The following is a 25,234-nucleotide window of genomic DNA, read 5'->3' as shown; positions in this document are numbered from 1 at the left end:
TAATAATATAAAACAATATATAATATAATATAATAATAATTATGATGCTTCTTGATTAGCTTTTTATATTTTGTTTTTCTTTTAATTTAGTCTAAGTTTGAGTTATTTTATGTGCTTTATTTATTTGTTTATTTGTTTGTTTGTTTATTTTAATATCTCTGCTTGTGTTATTTGTTTTTTTTATGTATATACCCATTATAGCATTTATTAATGTTCTGAATTAGCCTTTTATATTTCCAGTTACATTTTATTGTAGTTTAAGTTTTAGTAATTTGATGTGCTTTTGTCATAGTAAAAAAAAAATATATATATATATATATATATATATATATATATATATATATATATATATACATATATATATATATATATAATTATTATTATTTATTGACATTTTGAATTATCTTTTTTATTTAATTTTTTTAAATTGTAATTTTATTTATGTTTTATTTATTATGTGCTTTTGTCATTGTTACTATTTTATTTATTTATTTAATAAATACATATTTAATAAATACATAATATTTCCCTTCAACTTCATTTTATTTGTTATTTCAGTTCTACAAATTTTAATATTTCAACTTATTTTATTTCAGTTATTTGCCAAGGCAACATTTCTAAATTTCATTTATTTTATTATATTTTATTGCATATGCATGTATATGAATTAGCTTTTTATATTTTTAATTTTCATTGTAACTGTAGTTTCATTTTAATTAAAGTTTTAGTATTTTTGTTATGTGCTTTTGTTAATTTTATTAGTTTATGCTTTTTTAAATATTTCTGTTCAGCTTTAGTTTATTTTTATTTTAGTACTTATTTTATTTCAGTTAATTGCCAAAGCAACATTTCTTTCAGGTTTTCTAGTATTTATATTTTTATTTTATTTTATTTTAGCTTCAATCAAAAAAAAAAAAAAAAAAATTGTATTAGTTTGGTTTAGGTTAAAATGCAGATGTTTCATTTTTACAAATCTCAAAAAGGAGCTTTACATCAGTTGCTTGTTCACACAGACATTGTTTGATTCACTTCTGCAAAATACTGTATGGATGGACCATTTGAGCGAAATACAGTTTTCAGTCCCAAGCGTTGACAGTGTGAACACAGATTACTGTATGTGAAATGAGTAAACTGCTTGCCTACAGTCTCATGGTGTTTATCATTTGATATGAGTTTAATAGGTTCTCGTATATGTTTATATTCATATCAGAGAGCTAATTGGTTACCATGGCAGAAGGAAAATATAGAAGTTTTCTTTCTAGGCAGCACATTAATTGCGTGATAGTTTCTTTGAATTGAAGTTAATTTTAAAAGCATGGGAAGAACTATGGTGGCTCCACACATGTAATTCTGCTCGTGTGACCTTTAAACACCCGTCAATCCACCCCTCTCTCTCTCTTTTCTTCTTTCTTCGTCTTCAGGAGTGATCCGGACGGCCGTGGCGGATCTTGATCGTGAGACGCAGGACCGCTATGAGCTGGTTGTCAAGGCAACAGATATGGCAGGCCAAATGGGTGGCCTCTCCGGTTCCACCACAGTGACCATAGTGATCACGGATGTTAATGACAACCCTCCACGCTTCCCTCAGAGTGAGTGTGCTTTATGTCAGCCGTCAGTCCAGCGCGTGCCGTCAGACGTGTCCTTTAGGTGAACGCTGTCAACACAACAGCCGTCTGTCAGATTCTTGAGCATTTCCTCAAATGGCAATGGAAAATTAAAAATTGTGATTTCCAATCCGTAAAGGTTAATAAATGGGTAACGCTTTAGAATAAGCTCTCATTTGTTAACATTAAGTAATGCAGTAAATCAGACTTATTTGTAAAGACTTATTCGGTTTGTTGCTAATTTTTAATTTGTGTTATTTTAGTATTTAGTTTTTTATTGATAGCTGTGTTTTCAATTTTCATTTTAATTTTAGGTTACTTTTAAGATATTATTTTCTTAAATATATTTAGATTTAATTTATTCTTGTTTCAGTTTAACCATTTGAGTACTTTTTTAGTTGTTGTTGTTAAGCAAGTTTTATTATTATTATTATTAGCAAAGACAACATTATTGGCTAAGACAGGATTTCTAAGTATTATTTTAGTGTTATTTATGCTATGGTAGCATTTTAGTTGTGTTTTAGTCATTTTTCTGTGACTTTGTCATTTTAAATGGTTTATTTATTGATGTATTTATTTAATAAAATAAATAAATAAATAAATAAATAATATTTCCATTAAACTTGAATTTATTTTTTAATCCAGTTTTATTAACTTTAGTATTTCAATTTATTTTATTTATTTTAGTTACTTGCCAAAGCAACATTTAAAAATTTCAGGGTTTTTTTACATTTTCAAATTTTATTTTATTTTATTTTATTTTATTTTATTTTATTTTATTTTATTTTATTTTATTTTATTTTATTTTATTTCAGGTTTATAATTAATATTTAATATTTTAGCTTTAGTTTTTTTTTTTTTTTTTATTGATTTCCAGGTTTAGAAAAGACATAAATGTTAAAAATGAGTAACACTTTGCAATAAGATGTCATTTGTTAACGTTAGTTAATGCAATAGCTAACTTACAGTAATGAACAGTGTATTTTGAAAGCATTCATTGATTTTTGTTAATGTTAGTAAAAATATAATTGTTCATGTTAGTTCACAGTGCAACCATTAATACATTTTGATTTTGAGAATGTATTAGTAAATGCTGAAATAAACATTGACAAATATTAATAAATGCTTTAGAAGTGTTTATTGTTCTGTAAATAGTAACCATATTTATAATTAAAAATATTTATCAATAATCATTTAGACGTATCACTCAAGAGCATGGCAGTTTATCTGTAAAATCTGTTGCATGTGAAAGAATAGAGGTCTCTGTGCAACTGAGGCAGTAACCTTGATAAAATTCTTGTAATTATTAATATTTGAAATGACTTGTTTAAGTGCTCGAAAGACTTTAAATTCCAGATGGCAAAGTATGTAAATTTTGCATTGACATTCTGTAATGCTGGAACAGCACAGCTCTGTTTGCTTTGGCTCACACTGAGACGACTAATGCGGTGGAATCATTGAGCAGCTCCAGCTATAAACTAATAAAGCACAGAATTTGTCCCTGCTAAGAGAGAATGCAGCACAAGCCAGACACTACTTGAAAATCTAAACACTTTGGAACAAACTAATAGAGATTTGTATTGCAGAAGTGACACGAGCAGGCTGTGAGACGAATGTTGCCATTTGCATTTGCTGTCGAGCATTCATCTGCTTTTAGAGTCTCTTCTATAGAGAAAAAGGTGGTTAATTGGTTGGTATTTGTGTTTTTCCAGTCTCGATTGGATGCTTTAATGTTATGTCCAATACTCTCATACTCTTTATTGATAGGACTATAAGTCTGCCAATGCTTATGTTGTTTTAAAGGAATAGTTCACCCAAAAAAATCACCCTCAGGCCATCCAAGATGTAGATGAGTTTGTTTCATCATTAGATTTGGAGAAATGTAGCATTCCATCACTTGCTCACTAATGGATCCTCTGCAGTGAATGGGTGCCGTCAGAATGACAGTCCAAACGGCTGATAAAAACATCACAATAATTCACAAGATGTTAATTGATAGACTGGAGTGGTGTGGATTACTTGTAGATTATTGTGGTGTTTTTATCAGCTGTTTGGACTCTGACGGCACCCATTCACTCCAGATGATCCATTGGTGAGAACGTGATGCAATGCTACATTTCTCCAAATCTGATGAAGAAACAAACTCATCTACATGTTGGATCTACAGTTATTCCTTTAACTTGATTAAAGAGAGTTGCCAAGATCTTCTTATTGAGAGTAACTGGTGACAGTTTTGAGGGTACTCTTCCTTTAAATCACAGACTCTCACTGAAAATAAATGGCTTCTTTGTTGCTGCAAATGGCTGTGAATGTGAACGCCACTAAACCTTTGCTGTCAGTTCTGAAGGTCTATCAAACGTCCCGTCAGTCAGAGCCTGTCAGTCGTATGTGTTTGGTCAGAGCCGTTCAAGCCCAGTCGAAATCCTTCCAGGCTTCAAACTCGAAATGATTGCACTATCTGTAAAAACTTGTTTTGCAGGGATTTCTGTTGTTTAGAAATCCAGTAATACAGCTTGTGTATGTATAGGTTGATCTTATCAGTGCTCAGTTGATCTATCATTTTTTGCATTATATAATGGAAACTACACTACCATTCAAAAGTTTGTGTTGGTAAGATTTTTTTATATATTCGAAATCTCTTCTGCTCACCAAAGATGCATTTATATAATCAAACATACAGTAAAAATAGTAACATTGTGAAATATTATTACAATTCAAAATAACTATTTTCTATGTGAATTTATAATAAAATGTAATTTATTGTTGTGATCAAATCTGAATTTTCAGCATCATTACTCTAGTCTTCAGTGTCACATGATCTTTCAGAAACCATTCTAATATGCTGATCAGAAGAAACATCTCTGATTATTATCAGTGTTGAAACAGTTGTGGAAACTGTGATACATGTTTTTTTTTTCAGGATTCTTTGACAAATAGAAAGCACAGCAGAACAGCATTTATTTGAAATAGAAGTCTTTTGTAACTTTTGTACAATTTAATGCATTTACATTTTATTTACATTAATCATAACAAAGCTGTATCGAATTTTGTGCTCATTAAAATGTCTGATTATCTTGAGCCATAAAATATTGTGTAAATCATACAATTACATCTTCACTGGATATATATATATATATATATATATTTATTTATTTTTTTTTTCTGTTAAAAATTGGTTTAAATGCATACAAAACTTTTAAAAAAACATTAGTTATTAATTTTTCTGTTATTCAAAGTGTTAGAACATCCTGTGGTGCGACCATCTGGCCATGACATCTGGCCATGACTGCCATGAAACATCTTTAAAATTACCCTAAATTTATTCAGATTATTTTTTTGCACTATTTGGCATGATTTCCAAAGTGTTTTGTAATCCTGTATAAAATTGCAAAGCATTTGTATTTATATTTCCATTATAATCTTCAAACAAACATTGTCCGATAATCTTCATTTTATTAATATCATGTGGTGCGACCATCAAGACACTACCATTTTAGGACTTTTATGTTGAAATCCATTTAATGATAGGGCTTTGCATCATATACCAATTTGCCAAGGACCCATAGAAGCATCAAGCAGGTTTGTAACTCTCTTTCAAATTTGGAAAAAAAAAACAAAAAACTTTTTAATGGCTGGTACTGTGTGTAGTTACCACATTTGGATATCATGCGGTATGACCTCAAAAAAAAAAAAAAAAAAAAAATATATATATATATATATATATATTATTTCTAAAGAATATTATTTCTACTTATTTCTGCAAGTATTTATTTTTATTATAAATTTCATAGTGACCTTTTGTGGGAAACTAGCTTGTTTTGTTTAGGTGGCCAGTTCTGTGCTTGTAAATTTTGACTGAATTTGAAAGTATCATGTGGTGCGACCACTGCAGAGTGTTTTGCATTGTAGATATATGTCCCAGATTGGCAGTTTTTGTGCTTTTATATTAAATTAATAGGTTAAAAACACAAAATACTTTATTTTAGTATCATTTGGAATAGATTTTTATGCAATTTGGGTCATTTCAGATGGCTTAATCTTTGTACAATATGAGAAAAACTGCAAAAAATTATAATTTAGAGCATGTCATTTTAGTTTGATAACTATGCATCTATTAGTAATTTATCATATATTTATTAATAAATATTTTAATCTATTTTACCCCCTTAGTTACTGTTGCTATGTCCGACAAACCATGGCACTTTTGTGCCATACATCTTGTTTTCATGCAGTGAAAAATACATCACAGGGCAAGGAAGACACTGACAACATGCAGGCATACAAGACAAAGCAGGTTACTTTCAGTATTAAAGTTCACATTTTGTCATTATTTTAAGAAATTCAAGCAACAAATACTGTTCATTATTATTATTTCACTTTAATGTGTTGTGACAGATCGCTGTAGCACCTAAGTTCAAGCGGCATGTGAACTGATCATCTCTTACTATACAGCACAAAATAAACATGAATGAACATCAGAAGCTATCTTGTTTCAATTGTGAAAATATGTCAATGCAATGGTTTATTTGTCAGACAAAAACGGCGAATTTGGCATTATAATTGGTCAGATCGCCTGTTAATTAAACTCCCGGCGAAGGGTCAGTTGAGCAGTCAAGATAGGGCAAAGTAATAATTAGTTCCAAAAAAATAACTGCAGTTAATGTCATGTGCTGCACTTTTCACGTGTTTTTTAAATAGATTTTTAATGATATAAGGTCTTTGTGTCATTTGGAGCGACCTCTCATCATGTGGTGCGACCAATAATAGCAATAACTGTATTTAACTGTGTTTAATTTAATTATCTAATTTATATGGCTGAAATAGTAACAACTTTAATTAGTTTTATGCAATTTACAAAACAGTAAGTCTGCTAACTACATTTAAAAAAAAAAGCAACTCTGAAATTATAGAACAAAAATATGAGATCATTATATAACACAGCATGTTAAAGAAATAAATGAATTTTAATATAAATCATGGTGGATTCATCTAGATGAAAAAACACTAGAATCACTTAATTTAAAATTGTAATAGGAATGCATGTGTACAGAACATTCTTAATGTTTGAACAATTACAAAAGATATTACTTTTTTTTATTATTGTTATTTTAAAATTTGCCTCGCGAAAATCCTTATACGTCAGTGAGCCATATATATGTGTGTATTATTATTTTTAGGCATCAAGCCAAACAGATATTATACTATAGTCAGCACACGTGTGTTTGACTCGTATATTGTATTGGAGGCCAGCGCTGTGCTGTGACTCTGAATAGAGCGGCTGTAATACACATCACAGGCTCAGACAAATAAAAAGCACTTTGTCTCATTGCTCACATCAGAGCGGACCGCATGGCCAACGCTTTAATACATTTCATATCTGGAAGCAAGACTATGTGTGTGTGTGTTTGCAGCCACACCGTATAAAGAGCAATGAAACACATTGGGGTATTATGTTCCCCTTTCTGCTGTTCTTCCATCCTCCCTTTCCATTTCCTTCAGAGGAAAAGCAGCATTAGCTTTATTACAGCAAAGAGACTCGCTGTAATACTGTCTCACATGCCCTGATGTCTGTTTTTCTCCATATTTCGATGACTCTCTCCTATTTTGTCCCTCTCTCATTCTCCACAAAAGCCTCATTTATGCCAGTTTTGCTCTAGCATCTAATTCATTAAGCTGCTTTTTGTATTGTGGGCCAAGCTGAGATCTTTATACTCCGTTATGACACATACTGCACTCAAGCATATTGCCTACATTACATATATTATAAACTGTACATTATGTAAGGCCAGGATGCTCATTAAAGCCAGGTTTGACATTGTGTTTTGTTGCTGTTGAGGCAGGCTCAAATTAAATAGCGCAACAGTCGACTTCTAGATGTAAACAGACCTTTCGTTTTCTCCACAGAGAAATCGATTCTTAACGATTATGTAGAAATCCTTCTAGGTGGACGTACCGTGAGCTCTGAGGTTATATGTGCTTCTCTAGTAAACACAAATCAGCCTGATTTGAAGATTATTTTAAGAAACACGTTCAGAATGTGTCTATGAATCATTCAGTTCAATGAATCAGATCAAAGTGATTCAGCTGAGTCAGTGCTCAATAATGTTTAGTGTGTTTTGGCATATTTTAAAATGATTTAATATAAAATCTACGCACACTGTTTAAAAGTTTAGGATCTGTAAGGTTTTTTTTTTTTTTTTTTGAAGAAAAACAACATTTTTATTCAAAAGGGTGCATTAAATTGATTAAAAGTGACATTAAAGACATGTATAATGGTACAAAAGATCTGTATTTCAAATAAATGCTGTTCTTTTGAATTTTTTATTCATTGTGAATCCTGAAAAATAAAATGTATCACAGTTTCCACACAAATATGAAGCAGCACACGTGTTTTCAACATCGATAATAATCAGAAATGTTTCTTGAGCAGCAAATCAGCGTGTTAGAATGATTTCTGAAAGATCATGGCACTGAATGATGCTAAATAAAATTCAGCTTTGATCAAAGGAATAAATTACGTTTTATCATATATTCACATAGAAAACAGTTACATTAAATTGCAATAATATTTCACAATTTTACTGTTTTTACTGTATTTTTAATCAAATAAATGCAGCCTTGGTGAGCACAGGAGTTGTTATGCATTGTTGTATTGGTGCAATGAAATTAATAACTTTATTTAACTTTTAATTGAAGAAAAGCCTTTTTAAGCCATTCAAAGCAAATACACACACACACACACACACACACACAGAGAAACTGAATATTTCACAGTATGTATATTTATTATTTAATATTTAAATATCATCAAAAGGATTTTTTTCTTTTGCTGTATTCCCCAGCTATAATATGCATGCATTCTCACCACGACATGTCAACATGAATGGAAACCATCATGAAAGTAACGTCCTCTTTTTTCCTCACAGAGATGTATCAGTTTTCGGTCTCAGAGGGTGCGGCCGTCGGGACATCGATCGGCCGGGTGATCGCCACAGATGCGGACATGGGCGAGAATACGGATATGAGTTACCTGATCAAAGACGAGGAGGGCGGAGAGCTGTTCAGAGTCTCCACTGATGGAGACACACAAGAGGCCATCATCACCATCAAAAAGGTAGATGGAAGACGCCTCGGCCGTGCCATTTCACGCTCTGAAGGTCGTCCTGCCCTTCACAAAGGGCTGTGTTGTGTATTTTGGTGTTAGCTAGTGGTTTTTAACATCAAGTGTTCATTCAACACAGTACCAGTGTTTAACACACACGCAAAAATCGAACATTAAAAATATCAAAAAGTATTATGATATTCTATAACCCTGTATAACCTGACTTTTTTTAACCATTTATTGAACCATTTGAGTATCATTTTTAATGCATCAGGCTTTTACGACTCATTTAGTATTATTAGTGTATAAATATCAGTGGTCGCTCTATATATTCAGTAATACGTCTTAGTGAGATGAGATTGAGAGGATCCAAACATTTCATGTGATGCAATCCAATGATGATTGAGAGATGAACAAATAAACATTTCTCAAAAGATGTTTTGGAGGCTTTGGGAAGATCATCCCTCCACTGAGGAACATTCAAAGTAAAGCTTCTGGAAACAAACATTCCTCAAAAGATTCTGATGATTAGATTTGACACTGACTGAATTTTCTATAAAAGGATTCATGGAGAATCAAGTAAAGCCAAGCAAAACTTGATATTTCACATTTCACAGGAATATTGCCAGCATTATAATTTCAGTTTCATAGTTTTTATAATTTCATCTACTTTTAAAGAATGTATATCTAATGTTCTTGTAATTTTTTAGTTTTGTCCTCTTTTTATAGAATTTATAGCTACTTTTATTTACACTTTTTGGTGTAAGAGTTATTTATTTATTTTAGTTTATTATTTTATTATTATTATTATTTTGTAAATCTGTATTATTTTGGCTTAAAAGTTTCATCCTATTTTATAGAATATATAGCGAATGTTCTTGTAATTTTTTAGTGTAAGTTTTAGTAACTATTTATTCATTTATTTTATTAATTTATTTATTTTAAATCTGTATTATTTTGGCATAAAGGCTTTGTCTACTTTTATAGAATATATAGCTAACTTTCTTGTAAATTTTTTTTGGCGTAAGTTTTAGTAACTTTTTATTTAGTTATTTATATATATATATATATATATATATATATTTTTTTTTTTTTTTTTTTTACGATAATAAAAAAAAACAAATGTTAGGGCTCAAACTGAGCAAAAATATGCAATTTGGTACAGATTTGATATTTATATAATTGACAAGTAAGATGAAATTCTGGTAGCTTGTAGTGTAAATCAAGAAGATCTGTATAACAGTTAAAATGCATACAAATATATGCATACATCAGTCTTTATCTCCAGTAATATGTCTTAGTGAGATGAGATTGAGATGATCCAAACATTTAATGCAACGCAATCCAATGATGATTGAGAGATGAACAAATAAACGTTTCTCAAAAGATGTGAGATGTTTTGGAGGCTTGGGAAGATCTTCTGGAAACAGACGTTCCTCAAAAGATCCTGATGATCAGATTTGACAGTCACTGATTTGACACTCACAAAATGATTCATGGAGAATCGAGTCTAGCCAAGCTGCTTCAGTGCAGTAAGTGTTCACCTGGAAATATGACTACAGTTATTTTTATGTTTACTTGATAAAAATCAGTCAATATTTGACAGCAAAAAGACGTGTGAAGCACCAGCAGAAGTTGAACATTTGTACAATTAGACTAAAATGTCTTTTACTTGCTAAAAAACATAAACAATCAATCAGATGGCAGAAGGCATGTAATAGATTGCGTGCGACATATTTAATTGCAGTTTTGATCATTTAGAGCCTTACAAATTTGTGCATTATAGTCTTTGCAGCTCCTAAATGTCTCTTTCTCTTCAGGCTCTTGACTTTGAGAACAAGCGCACACATAATGTGGTCGTGGAGGCCGTAAACAAACACGTGGATCCTCGTTTCGTGGATCTCGGCTCTTTCCGGGACCAAACCATCGTGCGGGTCAGTGTGTCGGATGTGGACGAGCCTCCCATCTTCATCCCTCCGACCGGCACCATCATGGAGGTTCAGGAAGACGCTCGCTTGGGTGCGCTGGTTGGGATTGTGACTGCCAAAGATCCGGATATGGATAACGTCCCCATCAGGTACGGCATAAATATCATTCAGCTTATATTTTGAATTTTGGAAATAATATCGAAATATGGAAGAAAAATGGGTTGCAAATGATGTTTAATAATGACAAAAATTACCCTGTGATAGAGATATTATTTCAGGAACATTTCCTACTTGTTCTGTATATTTAGTGACATTTTGCATGTTTTAAAATGTTTTAGTATAATACACTAATGTTGGGGTCGGAGTGTTAACAATACAAAATGCTCTTCGATTGTCTGCGTCCAACATGTTTTATAATATGTGTGTCTATATAATAAGATAAGACATACTTAACATATAAAATGCAAAACTTAATATTTCACATTTTACAGGAATATTGCCAACATTATAATATATATATATATATATATATATATATATTTTTTTTTTTTTTTTAATCAGTGGTAATTTGGTTTAAAAGTTTCATCTACTTTATAGCTAATTTTATTGTACTTTTTTAGTGTTTAGTTTAATTTAGTTTTTTAATCAATGTTAATTTGGTATAAAAGTTTTGTTTTCTTTTTATAGAATGTATAACTACTTTTATTGTAATTTTTAAGTTTTAGTAATTTATTTATTTATTTTTAAATCAGTGTTATTTTGAAAAGTTTAGTCTACTTTTATACAATATATAGCTAATTTTATTACATTTTTTGTGTAAGATTTATTTATTTATTTATTTTAAATCAGTGTTATTTTGGTATTTATTTATTTATTTAGAAATCAATGTTATTTTGGTATAAAAATTTTGTCTACTTTTATAGAATATATAGCTACTTTAATTGTATTTTTTAGTGTAAGTTTTATTCATGAATTTATTTATTTATTTTTAAATCAGTGTTATTTTGGTGTAATAGTTTTGTCTACTTTTATACAGTATACATAATTTAATAATTTTATTATTTTTTAGTGTAACTTTTAGTAATTCATGTATTTATTTTTTATTATTACATTTTTCTAAAGTTTTAATCAAAGTTTTGTCTAGTTTCATAGAATTTATTCCTACTTTTATTGTAATTTTGTAGTGTTTTAGTAATTTATTTATTTATTTTTAAATCAGCGTTATTTTGGTATAAACGTTGTCTACTTTTATAGAATGTATCGCTAATTTTATTGTGATTTTTGTGTAGTTTTTAGTATCTTTTTATTTATTTATTTATTTTTGAATCAGCGTTATTTTGGTATAAAAGCTTTGTCTGCTTTTATAGAATGTATAGCTACTGTAATTGTAATTTTTTAGTGTAAGTTTTACTGACTATTTATTTATACATAAGTGTTATTTTGATATAAAAGTTTCATCTGCTTTTATAGAATGTATTGCTAATTTTATTGTAATGTTTTAGTGTAAGGTTTAGTAATATTGTCATGATTATATCTCTTCTTTTTTTTTGAAAGAAAGAAAGAAAAATGACTAATCACTTTTATTGTATTAGTATTATTTATATACTTTTATATAATTTATACATATTATTGAGATTTGTTTCAATGTTAGAAAGAAAAAAATACATTAATTACTGCTTTTATTGCTATTATTAGTTTAGTAAATATTATATTTTTTATTCATTTTAGTGCTACTTTTAGTATTTTTATCATGTTTCTGTCATTTTAATTAGTTTGTTGTTTTCTTAAATAGAAACGTAAAAAGAAAGAAAGAAAGAAAGAAAGAAAGAAAGAAAGAAAAAGTTTTATTCAGGAAGGCTGTGTTAAATTGATCAAAAGTGTCTGTAAAGACATTTATAATGCTATAGTATTAAGCAGCACAACAGTCTGTATCGTCAATAATAATAAGAAATGTTTCTTGAGCAGCGAATCATCATACTAGAATGACTTTAGTATAAATCACATTAGGGAAAGACTGCAGAACTTTAGGCCTGCAGTATTTAGTAGTAATATGGCCAGACATTTTTAGAAAAATTGTTGCATGGGCAAAACTTTGTTGCTCAACTCTGCAGCTATAGATCTTACAGGGTTTTGAATTTAAATACATCATTAAGCTTGGCAGCGACGGTGCTTTATCAGCTATTTTATCACAATGCACAACTTCAGTGACTGTGAGCCTCAATGAGATAAAGTGAAAAGGCAAAACAGTTTGTTTATGTGTGTATTTGTGTGTGTGTTTTCACACCCTGGCCACAGTCCACTTCTTCTTAGTTTAGACAAGGATCAATTTCCTCCATTGAGGAGCCTATTACTGGAGATATATCGAGTCACGGAAGCGTAACAAAGTGTGGCTCTTGGAATGTGCTGGCCGGAGGCTTTTCCCATTACGCTATGGGCATCTTGGCACGCACAGTTATCAACCTGCCATCCTTCTTAACAAACACAGACGCGCACACACACACACACACACACACACACACACGCCGTCCAGAAAAGCTTCCTCACCTCCAGGCCTTGGGAAGCATGTCAAATGTCTGCTCGATCGCAAAAACTTTCTGTCTGCTGTTGTGTAGTCTTGCGTGTCCAGACCTGTGACTTCAGGCATAAAGTCTGGTTCACATTGCAGCTCATTCTGGCCAGGAAGTGCACGCTTATGCGGAAAGAGACGGCGTGACTGACATGTTAAGTGATCGAGCACAGTTTGTTTTTATATGCCTTTAAGGGCCGCTTTATCTGAAATAGATTATACTGCAATAATAGTCTGGCATGAAGAAGCACTCATAAAAATTGAGTACCGAAGTACAGAAAAATCTTCCAAACTGTGAAAGAGATGCATAACATATGCATCAGATGCTGGACAATCGTACATTTTATTTGTAATAATATTAATTAATTTTTTACTTTCAATTGTAAATTACAATGTTAATGCCTATTTAATTGTAGCATTGATTTAGCAATCGATTGAATTTTTTTTTATTGTATTTTTCACTTATTTACAGAAAATAGCAAAAAATTACAGTGAAAAATATTCTTTGATATTTTTGTCTACAGATTTCTATAGAAATATTTGATAGAAATATAGCAAATATTATATATTTTTAAAATCAGTGTTTTTTAGTACTATGTATTATTATAGTACTTACTGATATTTAAAATAGCTTAATTTATATTTATATGTTGTGTTTTCTTTTTTATAATTATAGTTTGTATCACTAAGTTTATTTATTTTCTTACTGTTTTTATGTTAAAATATTTCTATTTTATTAAGTATATTTTTAAAATAAATTATATATATTTTTTCTTTTGTATCATTTATATTTTTTTATTTTATTTAATTATTATTTTAGTTTTTCATCTAATTATTAAATTAAATTAGATTATAATTTATTTTTAGAATTGTATTATTTAATTTATTTATTAACAGTTCATTTTTAATCTAATAGTTTTAAATTAAATTAAATTTTATTTTTTTATAATTATATTGGAATTTATTGTTTGTAATTTAATTTATTTTATAAATACATGCATAAAATTATTTATATAATATATAAATATAATAATACAGAATTATATAAAATTATAGATGTTTTATTTTGTATAGTTTATATTTTTTATAATTGTATTATTTAATTGAATTATTAATTATTAATAATTTTTAATTGAATAGTTTTACATTAAATTAAATTATATTTTATTTTTATAATTATATTGGAATTTATCCTTTATTATTTAATTTAATTCTTCATTTATTTTATTTTATTTTATTTTAACAGAACAAAAAAAAATCAGCTAACAAGTGCATTGTTTTAAATGTACAGCTCATGGAATAATTTTCTTTCAGAAGCTTTGGAGGTGGCATATCCACTAAAATAGATGTCACATCCAATTCCAGAGGTGTTGGATCAGTCATTTTCCAGCACAAATTAAGACCTGCTTTTCAATATTTGATGAAACTAACCAGTTAATCTTTGGCAATGATCATTTGTTTCCTCCATAAAGGAAAAGACCCCCTTGTTCTTTTACTCCTGGCATTCACATAAAACCAGTCAATCAAATTAGAGTTTGTTAGAGTAATTTCCGTTTTTGTATAGAACGTGCATCAGACGATCAGTGAACTGCAGGTGGTCCGTAGCAGCTCCATCTGAATTGCGTAGCGACCCTCGCCGTTATTAAAGACGCCCGCCCTGCATTTCGGTCACGCAATTCGACATCCTGATAGAGCTTTTTATTCTCCAGAGCCATCAGCGTGCAGAAATATGATTTACTCATTGCTGCAGCTCAAAGGTGACGCACAAGGGAAGTAAAAGGCTTTGGCTGGCCGTATAGTCTCTCTCTCACACATACACGTAGCCTTTGCAAATTACCTCCATTAAAAATGCATGAGGCTGCGCTCAAAGTGCTCCAGGTGTTATAAAGCACAGCACAGTGGCAGGAAACTCTGCTGGTTGGCTGGCACACGTCGGCGTATGGCGTGAAGCCCATGCCCATCGGTACCACTTTAATCATCTCCATTGGACTCAGCTAGCAAACGGGGGCTTTGCCCAAAGCCCCATCACTCTCTCCCGCGCCCGTACCACCCAATACCAGCGGGACGGCGAGCGGATGGAGCCCTCGGAGAGCACTATACCTGCTGGAAAAACACACTCCTGCTATTTGGACAGGAAATATTTGTTTGTTTTCTTTCAGCGGTGGCTTTTTATGAGCTCCGAGAGAGATATTGATACCTGTGCTACATTTAAATCTCGATTTTTTTCTGTAGACGCTGCAAGAAAGTATTTTTGTCTTGTTTTTCAGTAAAATAAATATACATTCTTGAATCAAGATACACTTGTGAAGCAATATGACTGTTTGGACTCTCATTCTGACGGCACCCATTCACTGCAGAGGATATGTTGGTGAGCAAGTGATGGAATGCTGCATTTCTACAAATCTCATGAAGAGAGACACTGATACCTGTGCTACACTTAATTCTCGATTTTTTTTTTTCTTAGACGCTGCAAGATATGACTTTCTAAGAAGTATTTTTATTCAGTAAAATAACTACACATTCTTGAATCAAGATACACTCAAAAAGCAAAATGACTTCTTTTAATCTATTAAGGGACCAATTGGGAGATCATTTTTCTTGTCTTAAGCATAAAATCAGTTAAAGGAATAGTTCACCCAAGAAAATGTTAATTTGCTGAATATTTACTTACTCTTATGCCATTCAAGATGCAGATGAGTTTGGTTCTTCATCAGATTTGGAGAAATGTAGTATTGCATCACTTGCTCACCAGAGGATCCTCTGCAGTGAATGGGTGCCGTCAGAATGAGAGTCCAAACAGCTGATAAAAAAAAAACAAACAAAAAAAAAAACATTATAAGTAATCCACACCACTCCAGTCCATCAATTAACATGAGTGTTTGTAAGAAACAAATCCATCATCAAGACATTAGTAACTTCAAACCATTGCTTTCACCTAAAATACAGGTTCATAATCTTTAATGTTTTTTTTTTTCAGTGAAAAAGTCCATTCTCTGTTGTCAAAATCATGTTTTAGAATGTTTTGGCTCATAAGCGGTGCTTGATCTGTGCAGATTTCTCTCCTGTTTCAGACCAGACCACTTTTTTTTTTTTTTACTGAAAGAAACTTTATTATGGATTATAGACTTGTATTTTAGCCAGAAGCTAAAGTTTGAGGTTAAAAACATTGTAATGACTGATTTATTTCTTACAAACACGTAGCTTTTGGATTCTCAAGACATTAATTGATGTAGTGGAGTGGTGTGGATTATTGTGATGTTTTTATCAGCTGTTTGGATTCTGACGGCACCCATTCACTGCAGAGGATATATTGGTGAGCAAGTGATGGAATGCTACATTTCTACAAATCACATGAAGAGAGACACTGATACCTGTGCTACACTTAAATCTCAATAGTTTTTTCTTTTGACGCTGCAAGATACATCTTTCTAAAAAGTATTTTTGTCTTGTTTTTCAGTAAAATAACTACATATTCTTGAATCAAGATACACTTGAGAAGCAAAATGACTTTTTTTTTTAATCTATTAAAGGACTTCATGTGAATATCTGGGAAATAATTTTTCTTGTCTTAAGCATAAAATCAGGAATAGTTCACCCAAGAAAAGTATAATTTGCTGAATATTTACTTACCCTCAGGCCATTCAAGATGCGGAGGAGTTTGTTTCTTCATTAGATTTGGAGAAATGTAGTATTGCATCACTTGCTCACCAGAGGATCCTCTGCAGTGAATGGGTGCCGTTAGAATCAGAGTCCGAACAGCTGATAAAAAACATCACAAGTAATCCACACCACTCCAGTCCATCAGTTAACATGAGTGTTTGTAAGAAACAAATCCATCAACTTCAAACTGTTGTTTTCACCTAAAATACAGGTTCATAATTTTTTTTTTTTTTTTTTTTTTTTTTTTTTTCAGTGAAAAAGTCTATTCTCTGTTGTCAAAATCATGTTTTAGATTGTTTTGGCTTGTAAACAGTGCTTGATCTGTGCAGATTTCTCTCCTGATTCAGACCAGACCACTTTTTTACTGGAGGAAGCGTAATTATGCATTATGGACTCTGTTTTAGCCAGAAGCAACAGTTTGAGGTTAAAAACATTGTAATGATGGATTTGTTTCTTACAAACAAGCAGCTTTTGGATTCTCAAGACGTTAATTGATTTTGGTTAAGAAACAAATCAATCATTATGACGTTTGTAACTTCAAACTATTGCTTTCACCTAAAATACAGGTTCATAATCTATAATGATGTGGCTTGTAAATGTTGCATGATCTGTGCAGATTTCTCTCCTGATTCAAACCAGACTACTTTTTTACTGGAGGAAGCTTTATTATGGAATATAATAACTTGTATTTTAGCCAGAAGCAACATGCAGCTTTTGGATTCTCAAGGCATTAATTGATGGACTGGAGTGATTTGGATTATTGTGATGTTTTTATCAGCAGTTTGGACTCTCATTCTGACGGCACCCATTCACTGCAGAGGATCCTTTGGTGAACAAGTGATTGAATGCTACATTTCTACAAATCTCGTGAACAAACAACTCACTTTGATTTTCTCAAGTAAAAAGATACTTTGTAACTGTATCTTGATTTTAGAGTGTTCAGATACTTTAAAACAAGTCAAAAATACTGAGCAAGAAAATCTTTTTTTTTTTTTTTTTGCAGCGTAGATCGATTTTTAACTTTTCTTAAAGTTTGCAAATGTTGGATGACATTGATTTTAAGGACAGAGCTGTGCTGTTTTCTAAGCATCCAGACGTATTATTCCCATGCTGGCATAAACGGCAGACCAAATAATATTTCAGTTTTTATTTCAGTTGAAGTATTTGTTTATTTGTGCATGAAGAATGTTTCTGAATACAGCCGTACATTAATACATGCAGAAGTTGAACAACTCAAGGCCTTTTTAGAGTGAACACGCACTGGACTTGTGCTTCCATGACAATTAAAAGCCAATAAGAATAATGTAGTTGAAAAATCTTTTCCACGGCCTAAATTCAGGATCTTCTCCACCTCGACTTTAATAGCTTCTTTTTTTCCGTCTCCCTTTGGGCAGTTTAACTTTTTCCAAAGCACCGCCTCAACCTATTGGCACAGAGTAATAAGCAAGGTAAAATAAGAAGTGAATTAATTCATATGAATTTGTATTCCGTGTAAAGTCTAAAACTGCAGAAGCTGACATTAAACCCTGAAGGCTCTTAAAAAAATGAAGAGAGTACAGCAAGTCAGAGGGGGAAATTATAAAACCCTCATTGAGTTTTGTCGCCTCATCTCTCTGTCGTTGGTGTTTGTATTCCACACGGGATGAAAATGTATTTTGGTTTATCAAAGCACTGTATGAAATATTAATCATTTGTTTGGAGAGGCCAATTGAAGTACTGACTCTAGTTTGTCCTCACAATTCGTGACTAGAAGTTAACACAACTGGTGTCATCTTTTAAATTATGATGATTATAAACTCAAAGTCATTAAGGTTGTGCATTCAAAATCGATCTTTGGATATTTATACATACATACATACTAAAACTAAAAACATAAAAAAGCTCATTATTTGATCTGATTTTCAGTTTCAGGTTTGGTCTGTTCATTATGATGTCTTTTTAGTGCTTGACTGTCCCGCTTCACATTTTATGGGAAAAAAGAAAAGACAAATTACAGTTTTTGAGTAAATAACATAAATTAGATTTTTAAACTTTCTTTGTGCTTTATTCCCAGATTCTCTATAGACCGGAACACAGACCAGGAACAGATCTTTAACATCGATCCTGTAACAGGTGCTATCACTCTGGGAAAGATCCTGGACCGGGAAACTGCCGGCTGGCACAACATCACTGTTACCGCAGTGGAAGCAGGTACAAACCCTGTTTACTTCCCTCCATCAATCGCAAATGAGTTTCAGCCGAGAGACCCAAATTCTGTGCACCTAATTTAGAGACTTAATTTGCTTAAAGTCAAAACAGAGGGATGGTTTTCGTTCTCAAATGGTGTTTGCTGAAGTATTATGCATGACAGTACAGATGCAATGAAGCTAAAGCAGTTATTGTGTTCGTATAAAACTACATACAACAAACAAACAGACATAACAAATAAACAGTGATTTACATTGTTTTTGCATGGCAGATTGACACAGAAATAAGCTTGAAAGTCTGAAAGTCCTTTAGCTAATGTGGTGTTAATTTGGTAAAAAAAAAATTGCTTGTAAATCTCTCATTATGCAATATTTATCACCAAATCTTTGATGCAATCTTTTTATTAACTTGCTTTCGTTCGACTAGCGCAGGTTTTGATGATTTCAGCTCATACATATCTCTTTTTGCAATATTCACTAAAACCAATGCTAATTGAAAGAAAACATGTTGATTAAAAAAGACTGGATGCAATATTTGATAACAATAAGGTATAAAATGACATTTAAAAGTTAAAAATAACCTAATAACCTGGGCGATAAATCGATAACGATAATTATTGCGCAATATGAATTTCCATTTTTACCATAGATTTACTGTAGCAACACTAACTGCACAGTGGCATTGTGTCATAAATGTGGGTATATTTGTGTCGATTTGTATTATATTATTAATGTAGACATGTATTAAATGTATTGAAGGAGGAGTAATGGAATATAATTATGGTATTTTTTTTGTGATTAAGCTATAGCGTTTATGCATTTATACTAGATGTATTTAGACTACTGTTTTTCATACAGATACCTAGGAACCATATTAATGTTACATTTTTACCATGGTATTGAGATGCTATATTTGTGGTTATTGTTATTATCATGATCTATAGATGGTACTACGGAAGAGCAATGAAAAACCTCAAACCGTCAGAATAATACATTTCACCATACAAAAATGAGGTTGCTTGAATTTTTACAGATATTACTGTTTTTGATAATGAACATAAATCTACATCTGCATCCTGACTCAAGCTGCATCAAATGTGTATTTCTAAGAGACAAAAAATGTTATATTATTATTAATAATATTATCAGGTAACACAAACCTGTTTCCTGATTTGAAACAATATTACTCATAAAAACATGCAAGACTAAGAAATGATTTTCTATTAAGATATTTATTTTGTTAAGGAAAAATGACTGAAAAAAAGTGTGAAGAATTCAGAAAACACAAAGTGTTTGTCATGTTCTGACCAAAAAGAATATTTAAAAATATATATTTAACCATCTGGATTTTACAGCTTTCACATTTTAGTCAAAATCTGCCTTTAAACTTGAAAGAAATAAAAATTTGATATTTATCGTGATAATTATCGATATCGACTGTTATGACTGTTATGAGCATCTAAACACTTTTTGGGGCCACCGTGTATGTCTTCTTAATGTTTAAAGCACGCCCAACTCAGAAACTCAAGTATGTTAAGGAGCGTGTCAAGGGGAAATCATGACATCACATTTGTCCTGAAACTTGCAGCAAACCTCTCATATGTGTAAATATCAAAAACATTTTGTTTCTCAATTTCGTGAACCCTTTAAACCTCATGCTTTAGCATTCAGATTCCACTTCTGGTGTCTTAAACAATTTGTTTGTTTCAAGACATGTGATGGCTCTTTCTAAGAGTTGCATCACATTTTGGGTTTTCGTCAAAATTTGTCATATTAAAGTTGAGAGAAAGCGCTTCAATCCCAATCTCAGACACAAATACCAAGGTTTTGCTGCAAGATAAAATCCTTTTTGTGGAAAGAGAAGCAGTAGCATGAGCAAAGCCAAAGGCTTAATCAGAATTCCCAGCAATTTCAGCTTGTGCTTGTTCACTGCAGAATACATGGGATCTGGAGTCGTTGTGCAATGAGGCATCGAGTGGCCAGTTTGGAAACGCTTTTCATAATTCCCTCGTACATTCGTATTTTAAAATTTCACACTCCACTCAAGAACGTAATGAGTGTTCATCGAAGAGTTACGTCTGCAGATCGATGTGCGGCGAGCGTTTCACGCGCCATTGCTGGCGATATTAGTAAATATGATATTTCAGACAAAATCTGGGAAATCTGGCCATGTGCAGAAACGCCATTCAATATGCCTCAGTTGGCTGGGAATAAATACAATTTCAATCTTTTCAAGGCTGTGGGTTTAGTCCTACTAAAGCAGGCGTGGCAAATGTTGGCGCGTGCGAGTCGACTTGAGGAGATGAAATTTTCTTTGCTGTCCAGAAGGAGTTATCAGGTCCGTTTCTTTCCGAAGTCTTGGCACGATGCTTCCAGACTGGAGTTTTACTGTCAGAAAGTCTGGCAGGCCGTCGGCTCGCTGCAGAATCCTATCTGCTGAAGAAGAGTGACATATAATTTCTGTGCGTTTGATAGGCTGTATGATATCAAACTGCAGACAGGCTCTCTCTCTCTCTCTCTCTTGCGCTTATTCGCTTCGTCTTTTTCAGGTGATAAATAGAGGAAAAACCATCATGTCTTGCCCTTAGGGTAAAGAGATACTATGAACACAGTTGTGTCTTTATCTCGACAGAAAGGACATTTGGTGTGGAGAGTGAAAAATAACTGCACTGCGCTCTCTCTGGATTTTGAGCAGTTTCAAGGCTCCTGCTCAAAAATGTGCCCTTTTCGGTCATTAGAAATACAGAAGGGTTTATATGTAACAAAAAATGACATTTCTGTAATCACCGCCAACCTCTTTGCTTTCATTTTTAATGAAAATGCCAAAGTACGGCGAGCACGACTGGAGTAGCTCCAGTGGATTTCGCTGTTGGTCGATTTCAGCTTCTCAAGTGGCTTTTGCATTGGACGTCAAATGGCAGCTTTTTTAGGTTATTTTATTTTATTTTTTTCTTGATTTGAATGCGTTCATGCAGCAATTCATCTCTAAAATACCATGAAGTTTGATTTGATGAGCAGTCTTTAACATCAAGGACAAAATGAAATGTATTTTCTCACCTTATTGGCAGCTTGCATGAAAGGAGTCATGAACTGTTATTTTGTGCTGTTCTGTGAGCTCTGCTTACAATCGTATCAGGATTTTTACATCAAATAACATCATAATTTAGAAGTAATAGGCATGGCCGTAGCCAGGTTTTAAAAATTAGTGAGGTCCGGGGGGATGGAGTTGTTAAAAAGTTGTGTTATAACAACCTCTACAAATACAGCTACATTATATACACTGAAAACACTTTAAAGGAGACATACGTGTAGATGTTTGTGAAAGATGTTTTCTCTGTTTTGGAGGGATGATCATTTTTTTAATTATACCCTCTTTATTGCATCAGAATTTGTTAATACTTTTAAAGCGGTGGTTTCTTACTTAAAGGAGAAGTCCACTTCCAGAGCAACAATTCACAAATAATGTACTTACCCCCTTGTCATCCAAGATGTTCATGTCTTTCTGTCTTCAATCGTGAAGAAATTATGGTTTCTGAGGAAAACATTTCAGGATTTTTCTCCATATAATGGACTTGATTGGTGCCCTGATTTTGAACTTCCAAAATGTAGTTTAAATGCAGCTTCAAAGGACTCTAAATGATCCCAGCCAAGGAAGAGGCGAAGAAGGGCGATTATTTTGAATGAATCCAAGCTCGTGTTAAAGTTTTTTGAGCAGGTCATTCCACCAGGAGGAAACAAAAATGGGAAATGTATTTATTTATTTAGAGGATTTTATGTCTTTTTAATAAAACCACTCAATTAAGGGTTATTATGGTAGTTCACCAGGCATGGTTTATCTTGTTTACTTGCAGTTATAATACTAATAGCAAATTTATTGAATCAGTTATTTATTTATAGTAATAATATGCTATAAGAGATATAATTATTAATACTGTTTCTCTGACTTCATAATATTAGAGTTAGAAAAATGAACTTGATTTAACACATCTTAATATCTCATGCAGTTTTTTCTTCTGGTATATGTTTTTATTTTAAGAATGTTTATAACTTTTTAGTTAAGAAAATTATGGGTTTTTGAATTATGGTAGTTTATCAGACATCTATTTGAATTGCAATTATATCACTAAGAACAATTTTATTGAAGTAACTATTTATAATAATAATAAAAATAATAATAATTCTAGAAGAGATATAATTATTATACAGGGGTTTTTTTGTTTGTTTTTTTTTTTTTTTTTTTTTTTTTTTTTTTTTTTTTTTTTTTTTTTTTTTTTTTTTCAAAATATATAATATTAGAGTTAGAAATGAACCTCAAGATATATTCTCCAAAAACATATCTTAATATATCTTGCAAGTTTGCTTCACAAATAATTTCTCATTAAGAATGATTTTATTAAGAACTTTTTAAAGAAAATGTTGCTGTTTTCAGAATTATTGAAGTTTGCCAGATATGATTTAGCTTGCTTACTTGCAATTATATTAATAACAAATTTGTTCATTCATTAATGCATGCATTCATTCATGCATGAATGTATGCGTTCATTTGTTGATTTGTGCATTCATTCATTCATTGTTTATGCATATATGCATTTATTTGTTCATTTGTGCATTAATTCATTCATGCATGCATTCATTTGTTCGTTCATTAATTCATTCAAGCATTCATTTGTTCATTCATTATTCATGCATGTTTGTGTTCATTCATGCATTCATTCATTCATTCATTCATTCATTATTCATGCATGTATATGTTAATTCATTCATTCGTGCATGCATTCATTTGTTCGTTCATTCATTCATTAATTCATTCAAGCATTCATTTGTTCACTTATTATTCATGCATGTATGTGTTCATTCATTCATGCATTCATTCGTTCGTTCATTCAGTCATTCATTCATTCATTCATTCATTCATTCATTCATTCATTTATTCTTTCTTTCATTATTCATGCATGTATGTGTTCATTCATTTGTGCATTCATTCATTCATGCATGCAATCATTGGTTAATTTGCGCATTTGTTCATTCATGCATTGACATGTAGCTTTTCTATATGTTCAGAATACATTGCATTCAGTTTTAATGCTTACAGTTCTCATAAGGAAAGAAACTGACTGTACTGGCCAGGGTTGTTTTATTCTTGAGGAGACAGATGAAGTTCGGCGGCATGATTCACACATTTCATCTGCAGCGATGACCCGAGTTCACAGACGGTTATTGCATCTGACATCGACTGTCCGAGAGGCCGTGACGCAGTGAAAATAAAGCAGCAGTGTTTTTACTATCAAAGTTAAATTTAGCTCTTAATACACTATTTTAAATGAGTCAGGCTTGTCCAGACTAAAAATGCACGTATTGCTTTCATGCCAAATTGTTGCTCATGGACGTCTCTGATGTCTTCAGGCGTGGGTTGAGGACAGAGATATTGTTTTGTCAATTTGCACAACATTTGAAGCTCATTAGGCACGGTTAGTGCAACCGGGAGAGCTGATAAAACAAGATGAGTTTAATTTAATATTTAGGCCATAGGTCTGCAGTCTGTGTCAGTTCAACTAATTCAGTGCCAACTATCACGCAGAGAAGGTTGCGTCTGCTGCGCGTTACTCCCGCTGGAGCGCTTATGAGTCAGAAATGCACCAAAGGCAATCTGAACTTTTTCTTTGTTTTCTTCTGTTTTTAAGAGACAAACATTTGACTGCAAATGAATCATACGAGATTGTTTAGACTTTCTTTACATTTGTTTTCTTGCAATGTGTAGAAAAAATGATTCACACAGTGGTATTTTGAACTCTGTAATTTTAAAATATTATTTACAGCTTGTTAGTATGGAATAGTTAAGTGGATGCATTCAGTTTAACATTTTATCGTTTATATTTAGACATATATGCAATGACCTCTACATTACCTACATTGCCAGTGACTTGTAAGGAAAGAAGAAAATTGTACTGGCCAGGAATCGTTTAAAAATTAATGAAATACTTGGCAAAAAACACCTATTTTTAAGACTTGAAATGGTTGCACTTGGTGAGCTACTTGCTATTTTTTTACTGCAACACAACTCGGGAGATAAAATACTTCTACAATGCAAAAAAAAAAAAAAAAAAAATATATATATATATATATATATATATATATATATATATAAATATTATTATTTTATTTTATTTTTTAATTTAATTTAATTTAAT

At 31.7% G+C, this 25,234-nt stretch overlaps 1 protein-coding gene across 2 annotated transcripts in view; it reads left to right on the top strand.

Annotated features, from left to right (window-relative positions):
* LOC127166769 (cadherin-22) overlaps positions 1-25,234 on the top strand; it is a 237,436-nt gene that overhangs the window by 163,297 nt on the left and 48,905 nt on the right. For both annotated transcript variants that reach the window (XM_051112311.1, XM_051112312.1), the window contains exons 5-8: positions 1,422-1,589; positions 8,531-8,718; positions 10,527-10,783; positions 18,914-19,050. In XM_051112311.1, coding sequence (XP_050968268.1) covers positions 1,422-1,589; positions 8,531-8,718; positions 10,527-10,783; positions 18,914-19,050 — 750 coding nt within the window. The remainder of the gene's footprint in view (positions 1-1,421; positions 1,590-8,530; positions 8,719-10,526; positions 10,784-18,913; positions 19,051-25,234) is intronic.

The sequence above is a fragment of the Labeo rohita genome, chromosome 6 (assembly GCF_022985175.1).
Source record: "Labeo rohita strain BAU-BD-2019 chromosome 6, IGBB_LRoh.1.0, whole genome shotgun sequence".
NCBI lineage: Eukaryota > Metazoa > Chordata > Actinopteri > Cypriniformes > Cyprinidae > Labeo > Labeo rohita.
Note: the sequence above shows the minus strand (reverse complement) of the source record. Positions and strands in the feature narration are given on the sequence as shown.